We start from the raw sequence: 11,300 nt of genomic DNA, 5'->3' as shown, positions 1-11,300 counted from the left end.
ACAAACAAAATAGAAACAGATTTTTTGATACAGAGGAAAGACTGACATTTGTCAGAGGGGAGGGGGCTGTGGGGCTGGGTGAAATGGTTAAGAAATTAAGCAAAAATAAAACTCACAGACAAGGAGGACAATGTGGTGAGAGAGGTGGGTGAGGTAGATGAGGGCATGAGGGGACAAATGGTAGTGAAAAGGGACTTGACTTGGGGTGACAAACACAAAATACAACATACAGATGATGTGTTATAAAATTGTACACCTTAAACCTATATAATTTTATTAACCAATGTCATGCCAATAAATTCAATAAAAATATAAAATAAAACTATGTGCATAATTTAAAAAAATGTAATGCCTCTCTAAAGATACTGAAAACTCCCTTTCCTTGGCTGAAAGCATAATGCCTCAGACATTCGAGATGCATTTCTCAGGAAGCATTGGGCTGAGAAAAAAAGAATTTTCTATTTTGTTAGTATTTCCTAAGTGGAGAAACTGTGGGATATCTGATGTTCTAAAGAAGAGGAAAGAAGTGTTATCACTTACTAGCTATGTGACTGAGAAAAATTATCACTAGCAGTAGTAATCAGGAAAATTACCCATCTAAACCTATATTTCTTTTCTATAAAATGGGGACAATCCCATTGGACTGTTATGAGAATCCAAAAGAATCACACACGAGGAGCTCTGCACAGTGACCGGCACACAGTGAATGGTCTACAGAGGGTAAATGATGGTACGATTATTATTTTCGCCATCATCTTTATTGCTACTCAGAGCTTTGGAAAGTGAAATTAAATGGTGATAGAAAGTTACAAAGAGCACAGCACATTGAGGAGTCACTTAGGAAATGTAAAATTATAAATGAAAAACTATGTGCAGCAAACACTGAATCTAAATACACTCGGAACTCACATCTCACCGGCCAGGAGGGCTGGTTAAAGAACAGGCTGAAAACTACAAATGTAAATGCCATTAGTTCAGAAAGAAAATGTGTCTTATTTCTATTTTTATTTTTAAAAAGGAATGACATAATACCCTTTTTCATCTACAGATACTGAGCACCAATGTGAGAACATCAGATATTTTAATTCCTCTCAGGATCTAGTTCAGTCCTAGAGAGAATAAGAGTTTACCAGAGTAACTGGGACATCTGAAAATGGAAATGTAATCTTTAGACCTCCACACTATCTCTTGAAAATTTTCCAGTCTCTCAAAAGGTTAAAAGAGGAATGATCCTCTGGCAGTGAGTTCCACATGTCAAAAGCAAATACACAGCCTCAGCCAATGTTACAGTAATACATTTTTCTACTGGGCTTTTTAAAAATTATGTCATTTCTGTCTGACTATAATTCCATTTTTATCTTCCTTTTGGGGGTCTCTGATGGTTTCTCTCTTTCAAACATTAATGTGGAAAGACCACATTTAAGGCCCTTCCAGGCATCATTTGGTTTTCCTTTTGTCCATAGGGATTTGCCTTCTTTTTCGCTTGTCTGCCACACATAGGAAGTCCTGGACATCATGGACTGTTGCAAACTAACTCTAAAGCCTCTTTTATAAAGTGTCTGCCTCTCAATCTGTTCTGCTCTGGCTTCTTGGATCTTTCATTTAGCACCCAGTTAGTAAAGATCTACAAGCAAGGTTTTGCCTCAGTACTGGGGAGATACACACAAAGAGAATCCAGACCTTTCCTGCTTAGGAGAAGAAGTTGGCTGTAACCCAATCTACAGTCACTACCACCAGCAGACCCATGCGTGAGGCAGTAAGGGAGCGTAGGAAACAGAAAGACAGTTCTGTGTCTTGGAGCAGGGCCGATAAATAAAAGCTTTACAAAGATCCAGGATGTTTTCACAAAGTAGAGAAGAAATGGGAGATAGGAGAGGTGTAGAGAGAATGAGAACTATGGTTACCCAGAGGACAGGTAGGACATAGCACACCTATAATAAAATTCAGCTGACTCCCCAGTTGGCTTAGTACATCCTGCACCTTTATTCCTCAAGTTGAATATGACTTGACCTTTGCTTTCCCACATATAGACTTTTTCTCTATACTATACACGATGCAAATAGAGTCCCACAGAAAATCCAGAAGGACGTGAACATCATCATGAACAGACCTTGCCAGCATCCACATGCTGAGGAGCAAGAGGTCATGGTCTCCATCTTAATGGAAGATGTCTGACCTGTTCTGGTAGGGTTCCCACAAAAGCACAGGTAGTCTTGGTCTTGAACAGGATCAAGACCAACCAATGACTCAGAGGGCATTGCCAGTCACTGACTGCATTACCAAGGATCATCTGTCCTGTGTGCACTTACCTCCTTAGAGTTCTGCACACAAAGTGCATTTGTCTCACTGGGATGTCTTTGCTTTAATTATGGTTACACACAATAATTCATCCTTTTATGCCCATTTTCCAGGAGCTTGTGGGCCACCATTATTGACTTTCTCCTGTAGTTGGGCACTTCAGAGTCTACATGTGGACCCAGGACTGCCTTCATGGTGTACAACCTGCATGGTGTGTTGGTCCCACTCTCAGAAGAGCCCTGCTTGGTTCACTCCCTGCTGCTGCCGAATTGAAGTGCTTCATAATTTTTTAATAAGGGGTTCCACGTTTTCATTTTCACTGAGCCCCACAAATTATGTAGCTGGTCCTGTCTAGAAGACTAACTGCTTCAAGGCAAATTTCTATTGTGCCATCTCTACACCTGGGATGGGAGTTATTACTGAGTGGTTCCGAGTAGCTTTTGGTTACAGTGGCCATTTTCACTGTCATTCACTTGCAAGGGCAACAGTCAGAAACCTGGAAATTCAAGAAGTCCCCAAACACTTTGACCTCTAATTACAAACAACTGGTTCAACCAAAAGTTCAGCTTTGGCCTTGGCCACTTTATCATCCTGATGAATGTACAGACAGGGTTCTGCCCCTTCAAGCCTCCTTCAAATTTATAAACAATACCATCCCCAAACACTAGTTCATAAAGCTTCCCATTCTGTAAACTTAATCTGTTACTCAGAATTTAACAATTTCCTTTGCATTATTTGATTAAGGGTGTGTGGCATCGCATCAGATGTAAAAAAGTCAAGCCGTGTAATTTCCAATATTAAGCTCTTACACCAGAGCCTGCAGTGACTCTACCTAAATTGCCAAAGTAAGTAGCTGGGCTGCCCAGAAAGGAGGAAAACTATGTGAAGAAATCACATTCCCAGCTATGACAGATTTAAAGGGGCCCTCGTCAAGGTGAGTGACAAAGGGCTCTGTAAGCTGTGCATTTACCTTGGGACATTTAATCACACACCTCAAGGCCTTCCTCACGTTGTATTGTCATTTGCTATCTGTCCACAGTAGATCCTGACACAAAACTGTCACAGGGTCTGAAAGAATCATTGGCCACTCGCCTTCCAGAGGCCTGAGATCAAAAGTGCCCCTTGCCACATACCCATTAGCTGTCATGAACACACTCTTTTCCAGACCTGAAGACAATGCAGACCTCAGTTGTACATGCAGGTGTGTGCGGGGAGGGAGAGCACTGGAGGGACGGATAGATAACCTGACTCCTCATCGTTAGTCATGACTACAAAGAATACATGCCTTTTTACTTCCCTCTTGGTCTTTCAGAAGTCATCCTGAGACTAGGTTTCAAATATGATCTTGATTTCATTGCTCAGACCCAGAAAATATTAATTTAACACCCTCACTCAAATTCTCATTAATTTCAAACTGAGAGCATAATCCAGCCACAACTGTACTGGGTGCAGCAAAATCCTGGGGCAGAACTGGCCATGGCCGGGCAGGAATGCATGGGAACAGGCAGCCATGTCTCACTCAGCATTCACAATCGCATGGACTCCCGAAAGTAACTGCTCCTACCCCTGGGTGAACTCCACCTCACCGTCCTTCAAACTGCACATTCACGTGGTTTCTGCAATAATGAACAAATTTCTAGCCCTCCTTTAGGCACCAGAGCCACCTTAGTTTTGTAGGTGTGCTTTGACCCCTGCCTTGCTTGACCTTTTCCAAAAAAATGAGAAAATAAATAATACAAAACAAATTCCTTATTTGGAAACTTTACCTCTCCACATTCAGAAATTCTGAATTTTTGTTCCTAATTCATTGGTGGAAAATATTGGTCCATACAAGGTCACCCTGAAAATCTTGAAAATGTTTCTGTTGCCCATTCCCCACATCAAAACAAAACCAAAGGCCCACTTTCTTCAGCAAACTTGGGTGAATTGCCTGGCGCTCTCTCCAAGGAGGTAACACATTCTTCCTCTGTGCCTTCTGAGCATTTTCAAAATTTGATAGATACATATTTCATTCACTTATGTAATAAATACTTATCAAGCACTCACTCTGTAGTAGACACTAAACGGTACTGAATTTGCCCCAGTCCCTGCCTGCCAGGCACCCATAGGTCAGTCTGAATGAGGCCTTTGAGTGCCTCTGAGCTCCCTGAAACTCAAGCACCCAGCCTGTGCCTCCGTCTTGTTCCAAATGCGTATTTGTTGACTAAATGCAATGGGTAGGCTTCATTTTATAAACAGAGCTTTCTAATTAACAAAGCACTCCAAAGCCAAAGGGGCAAGTCAGGCATGCTATCAGTTGAGCAGTTTGAAAATAAAAATCACTCTGATGACCTGCTCTGAAAAATATTTCCTCCTGCTGATGGATATATTGCCAAGTTGGGAAATATGAAAGGATCTCTTTCACATTTTGCTGCCTCAGAAATGGTCACAGGCTCTGTTGCAGTTTGTTGAGGCACAGGTCTGCTTGCACCAAGGGCTTGACAAAAGCTTATTAATGCCAAAAAAAAAAAAAAAAAAAAACTTTTCAGACCTGTGGAAGCTGAATGGCACTGATATGACTACCGTGACCATTACAGGGAACTACCCGTCTCATTTTCCTAGAACGCAGCTAGGTACAAGTCTCCAGGAGCAACAATTCACCTTCAGGAGTAGCAAAGTGGAGAGGACGCAGCTGCTACAAAACAAGAGAATCACAGGTAAAAACCCTATTTGAACATAACAGGGAGAATTGTTGATGTTTAGCTTAAAATTTTCATCTGAGCACAAGCCACAAATACTCTGCAGGCTGCAAGGACTCTATGCAGCTTCTAATGTATTTTTAAGTACAAGATCCCAAAACACTGAAATTCCACTTTACTGCAATCAAAGTCCTTCAATATACTGAGAAAAGAATGATTCAACTGCTTAAAAATCCTTCACTCAGAAACTAAGTATGAATTTTACTGTGATTAAGTGAGAAGAGCTGAATGCCATATGAAATTTGTTTTTTAATGGTTATTTTATTCAGAGTGGTTGCTTTTTAATGATGCTGTCTTAATTTCCTCATAAACCTGTTTCATTTGTAGTCATCCAACATTAATATTTATTTCGTTCACTTAATTTTAAAGTATCCTAAAATTAAAGCTATTACAAATATTCTTCTGCTGAAGATAATTCAGCATAGGCACTACCATGAAAATATCATAGAAAATATGATCGATGTTATAGTTGTAATAGGGCTTAATAAACACAATACTATACACTATTTTAGTAAATTAAAAATAAACCATTCTAGAATGTTGTAAAATCCACTGCTAAATACTTCTTTTTGAAACCTCTGTGCTTATTTATCTTGGAATTCTTAACAGTGTAGATTTCACATAGTAACAAAAATTATACTTAAGAATCACCTTGTGTTAAAATATTTCCCATGTACATTTTTTCAATCATGCTCTCCTTAAAATAAAATCCTCAGCATTTAACCTATACAGGTTGGCCTGAAAAGATCTCACAATACATTCTAACACTATACTGAATTTGGGTCTCATTTGATGTGATACAGAACTACACTGCCTTGTTTCTTCTTAGGCTTCCTAACTTCTTAGTGCACTATGACACTGTGCAGAACAGTCCCATACGAATGGGCTCAGAACAGCAGCAACACTATTACCACTGCAGGAAAATTGCAATGGGTTCTTCCCTGGAAAAGACCAAATCTCAAAACCCAACACACTAGCTCATAATTCATTTTCATATCTAATAGAAGCCCTTGGCTAAAGCAGATGTTATAGCTTCCTTGTACTTTTACTTTATAGGAAATATGAAGAAAAACAACATGCCCCCTAAGTATCCCAAGTAAACCATTATAAATTCACATTCTCTTCTGCACAAATTTGGATGAGAGGCAAGGAACAGAAGTCTGTGAGTGCCCTCACAATCCTCGGGGAAAACTCTTCTTTACATATGTCTCTGCGTACTGTGTCAGAAGCAGAAAGACACTCCAGACACATACACTTCTCTCTTTTCTAACCCAAGAAGTTGCTACCATTACCAACAATATGTTCACATTAATATCTGAGGTTTGTGTTGTAATCATCAGAGGTTATTTTTTAATTACATACTTTTTTCTTTTTTTCTTTTTAAACCCTCTTTCTTACTAACGTCAGAACTGAAACAATGCTCTCTGCTTCAAGGATCCCCAGTCCTAACTAAGTAATCCAAACCAAAAGCCTGCAGATTCTCAAGGGCTTGCTTCTTCCTTTCTGTGCTCCAAGTGGAACAGGAAAGTAGTGTGTGCTTTCTCCTCTACTGCCCAGCTTGGTTTTGAATTTGAAGATTTGTCCCCACTCCTAGGCACCTGATGGGCTGCAGTTTACATGTGAGAAAATAACTCCCAGGTTCTTATCAAGGAGTCAGACGCTGCTCCCACCCATCTTAGCTGTTCTTTAGGAAGCAGACTAGAAAAGGGGCTTTGGGAGATGGGAAGCAGATTCTGTCTGAAGCTACACAGATTAACAGAGGTAAATCCAAAGTAACGGAGGCAAATATAAAAAAGAATATTATTTATTATCTTCTTTATTAATACTCACAATAACCTTTGTTTTTTACAGAAAAATCTGCTTTAAAAGAATGCCTCCTTGGTTTATCACGCCCAATGGGGCTTTCTGCTCCTGAACCACTGCCCTTTCCTTTATCCCCCCCCCCACACACACACAACCAAATTACTCTATTACATGTTCACAGATACCACAAAAATTTTGTAAACAAGATTTGGGTTACTGGATCTTGATTTAATCAGCATCCCACTTCAGAATGAAGGGCAGGTAGGGGAGAAGGTAAGACACAGGAGAAAGGGAAAAAGAGAAAAGGCAGGAGAGGAGAGGAGGGCACTGGTCAGAACTTTCAAGTCTTGCCTTTTCTAAGATGTGTATTGTGGCTTTTCCTTGAAATTCAGTGACTCAGAACATTGACAGCGAGTGTCTGTGTGATTATTTTTTATACATCTATAATAGAATATGTGGGCTTCCAGGTTTTGATCTGAACTATTTCTATTTAAACACACCACAATCCTCCCGTGGGTGTCTCCCACCTGGAGTCAGGTCTCCCCAGAAGCCCTCTCAGAGCCGGGGCTTGCGGAGGAGGGTCTTGCTGAGATCTTTGACCTCCTCCGGGCTATTCACCCGCTCATAACCCAGCACAGCCATGGGCTGATAGCAAAACTCCTCCACCTGTTTGATCTGCTGAAAGGTGAGGGCAGTCCGCCATGCGTTGGCGGCCTGTGTGGCGTTGCGCGCAGACACCACGAAAGGTTTGGAGGAAGAGCCCGAACCACTGGTCATGTTCAAGGCAAACTGCTCCATTTCGGGGCTCACCAGCAGCCCCACAAAGTCATACACCCTCCGTAGGGTCTTGATGGGGTCTCCTACCAGGTCTTCGTACCTCACCACCAGATAGTGACCTTGCAGCCAGTCAGGAGGCTGCAGAGCAGTCTGCAGTGTCTTGGCCATGCTGTTGCAGATGACCTCCATAGCGCCAAGCGCGTGGTAGTCTGCTGGTCCACCCACACCCTCCTTCTTGGCGCCCAGCTTGTGGCCAGCAGCCTCCAGGAAGGGCATGCGATGGGCTCGTGGGTCCCGGCTGCGTACTACCTGCAGGCTCTCACGGATAAGACCGTGGCGCGAGCGGATACGTGAGCTGGCCACAGCACGGGGATCACGCACCAAGTGGATGACCTTGAGGTCCAGGGCCGGGTCACGCAGCAGCGGCGCCAGCACGGCCACATCAAAGACACGCACGCCCTTGATGACTAGCGTGTGGTACTTGCGACACTCCTCCTCGAAGCGCGCCAGGCGCTGTGGTGGACACTTCTTGCACACGCGATCGTCCACCAGGCCCACAACCTCTTTGCGATAAGCGGGGCAGAGGGGCGAGGAGCACACGACCTTGTTGGTGGCTGCACCAAAAATGCCCAGTGTGGTGAGGTTGCGCCCCCCGCTGCCTGAGGGGCTGTACAGCTGGAAGACTGAGAGGTCGCAGCGATAGAGCGCGCTCAGCATGTCCCTTGCTGCCCCTTGCAGGGAAACCGCGTCCCCTGGGTACAGTTTCTGCCACACGTGCCATACTGGCTCATAGAGGAAGAATACCTCGGGGTTCTGGTTGAAGAGCTCGCCAAAGAAGGACGAGCCCGAGCGCCACGTGGTGAACACATACACCAACTGCCGCTTGTCCTCGCTGCCCCTTGTGCCCCGAGTGCTATTACCAGAAGGGGCTGAGGCCCCTGCCGCAGCTGCCGGAGCCGCGCCGACGACAGCGGCGAGAGGGCGGTACAGGGTGCGAGGGTCCAAGCCTGTGTGTGCGCGGCGCGACACAGCTGGAGGAAGCCCCGGGCGCCCCCAGCCGTCCCCAGCTGCTCCCGCCACGGCCCCTAGTGGCACGTCGGAGCTGCACTGCTGTAGGGGCTCCTTGTGCCACTTGTAGTCCAGAAGGTTGAGCATGGTGAGCACAAGCAGCAGCGCATATCCCGCGCACAGCACTAGCGCCTTCCTACGAAACACCTTCATTCCGAGCGGCGATGCGGGCCAGCGGCGGCCCGGGCGCCGAGGCCACGGCGGGAGCAGGGCGCGCGCCCCGGCGACAGGCACGGCCGGGAGCAACCTGGGGGGCGCGCCCGGGGGCAGAGCTCCCAGCGGGCTGCGGCTCATCACAGGCACAGCACCGGCCCGCGGCGCGGCGGAGGTGGCCCTTCAGCCCGGGATGGGGATGAAGCAGGCCGGCTTCGGGGGCGAGGACCGGGGCTGTGGCTACTAGGCGGGCGAGGCAGCAGTGGCTGCTGGTCCTCGAAGCCCAGGATTGGCTCTCCCATGGCAGCGGCTCCGAGAAGGACCTGCGAGGGTAAAGGGAGTAAGCTGGTGAGCTCCAATCCTCCTCCCAGCCGCCGCCTCCGCCTAAGTAACGCCCACCCTCAGGTCTGCCTGGCTCCCCCAGCTCACCTGGAGCCGCGGGCACGACCCGGAGCGGCCCCGGATCGTGGCCCAGTGGTCTGTCCTGCTGTTGCTCGTTCCTCGATTACTCGCTGGCCGTCTTCCCACGGAGGGGGGGGGGTCCCCGTGCCTCCGAGGGGGCCACGGGACTCGGCAGCCCAAGCCCTGCTAGAGTTTTCGGGCAGCGGGCGCTCCGCGGTTGGGGAAGGTAAACTTTCACCCGGCCAGGAGCTCTGCTCTGCGCTCCGCTGAGCTCAGTGCGCCCGGCTCCTGCTGTCCACCCCCCGCCTCCTCCGGACCGCAGCTTCCTTCCTAGCTCCTGGGGCCGAAGCCTGCTGGGGGAGGGGGCTTAAACGAGACCCAGCTCCCGGCAAAGCGGCTCCGCCTCTCTCGCTCTTGGCCTCGGCGCTTCGAATCTCCCCATATCTCTGGCGGCGGTAGATAGGGCGCACCGCCACCCAGCAGCAGCGGCAGCGGCGGCAGCTGTTTCTTCCATCACCCAGAGGATGCTCGGGCGGGCATTGCCGGCAGCCCCCGCGGGTCCTCAGCCTCCAACTGGCCCGGAAGGACCCTACACACACAGCGCTCGGCTAAGAAGTCCACAGCGTTCCCGTGCCCGCCCCACTCCAGGCACCAGCCGCTTCTGGCCAACGAGATATTGGGGAAGAGGAAACCCCCACCGCCACAGCCGCTGCAGCCACCGCCTGCCCGGGAGGATGCTGCTACCAGATTCCCCTTCGCCGAGCGGCTGCGACGCGCTCTGGCCAGCCTCTGCGCGGCTACTGCCAGGCTGCGCCGGGTTGGTGCGCGCCGCCGTCTGTCGCTGCGGCTCCTCCCCTTCGCCGCGCTGCACTCCTCCAGCCCTCATCCCGCGCCCGCCCCCCCGCGCCAGCCTCCCTCGCAACAGCGGCGCCCGCCGCCAAGGCTTTAGGGACTGGAGAAGTGGGGCAGGATTTACTGCTTTGCTGCTTGAGCCGCCATCCGCGCGGCGGAGGCCGTAACAATGCGTGCGCAGAGCTGCGGAGCGCGGAGGCGGTGTTCACAGAGCTCCGACAGGCACCCCAAGCTCTGGGTAACTTGGATTTTGCGTATAGCTGCCGGACTCAGCAGCACATTTTTGCTCTCAACAGTAGGTGATAAAAGTTTGGGCAGAAATCCCCAGCGGCCGCCCACTCTGCTCTTGCCTAGGGGTTGCAACCGGCCGGCCCCTCCGGAAACTAAGGACGCACCCGGGCTCCGCAGTGCTCAGAGGACACCGAGCGCCGCTCGAAGGCTTTCTGTGACGAGCTCGTGGGTTCCAGCTGGCCTGAGGTTTCTCCCTCACCGAGGAAGTAATAAATCTTTCTGATTCCAGGGTCAAAAAAGACGTTATCCAGGCACTGTGCCGGCGGGTGCCTTCTCCATGCTTTACTCCCCCTATGGATAGGGCCGCTTTGGGCTTATTACGCCTCCAGCAGATGCTCCCCGCCCCCTCGGTTCCGAATGATGCGACTGCTGTGACTGACGTCCTCAGGAATGGGGGTACGGGGAGGTGACCCGTTTCTTTAATTTACAATAAAACACTTGTCTTGCTTCTTGGTTTCAGAGATGAGAGCAAACGACTTGACCCTAAAGGAAACACCATTATTAAAGTGGAAGATCATTTTTGAGTTGGTTTAATACTTTTTAAAAAGATAATGAAAAAAACTGCTCTTTCTCTCTCCCTCCCTGCCCCTCCCCTTAATGAACCAAAGAAGACTAAGCCATAACCTCAATTTCAGCCGTAAAACGGGACAATTATAATAGCCTCCAATAACTGAAGGTGATGAGGAGTTAGGTGCCTAGATGATTAAAGCTCAATCAAGGCCTTGGCTGAATCCGAAAAGTCTTGAAGCTCCGGCGCTGGGTAAACGCTGCAGATCTGGAGGCGTTTAGTTTGTCTCCTGTCCCAAGGTTTTAGCAGTTTGACAAAATTAATGCAAATTTATTTTTGTGCTATTTTGGACAGCCTCTCAGCCAGAGGATTCCTCTAAATTTAAAATGTTGCTTTTTGCACCATTATTC

The 11,300-nt window shown here is 47.7% G+C and overlaps 1 protein-coding gene across 1 annotated transcript; it reads right to left on the bottom strand.

Moving 5' to 3' along the window:
- Positions 1-6,824: 6,824 nt before the first annotated feature.
- On the bottom strand, positions 6,825-9,380 carry CHST2 (carbohydrate sulfotransferase 2). The gene is made up of 2 exons (XM_090275631.1): positions 9,267-9,380; positions 6,825-9,160 (listed from the first exon to the last, which is right to left on the bottom strand). Exon 2 carries the CDS (start codon positions 8,976-8,978, stop codon positions 7,395-7,397), a length of 1,584 nt encoding a protein of 527 aa, XP_090131757.1. The 5' UTR covers positions 8,979-9,160; positions 9,267-9,380; the 3' UTR covers positions 6,825-7,394.
- Positions 9,381-11,300: the final 1,920 nt, after the last annotated feature.

This window comes from Furipterus horrens, unplaced genomic scaffold (genome assembly GCF_987537825.1).
Source record: "Furipterus horrens unplaced genomic scaffold, mFurHor1.1.pri manual_scaffold_1, whole genome shotgun sequence".
Taxonomy (NCBI): domain Eukaryota; kingdom Metazoa; phylum Chordata; class Mammalia; order Chiroptera; family Furipteridae; genus Furipterus; species Furipterus horrens.
This window is presented reverse-complemented; position numbering and strand designations above follow the sequence as displayed.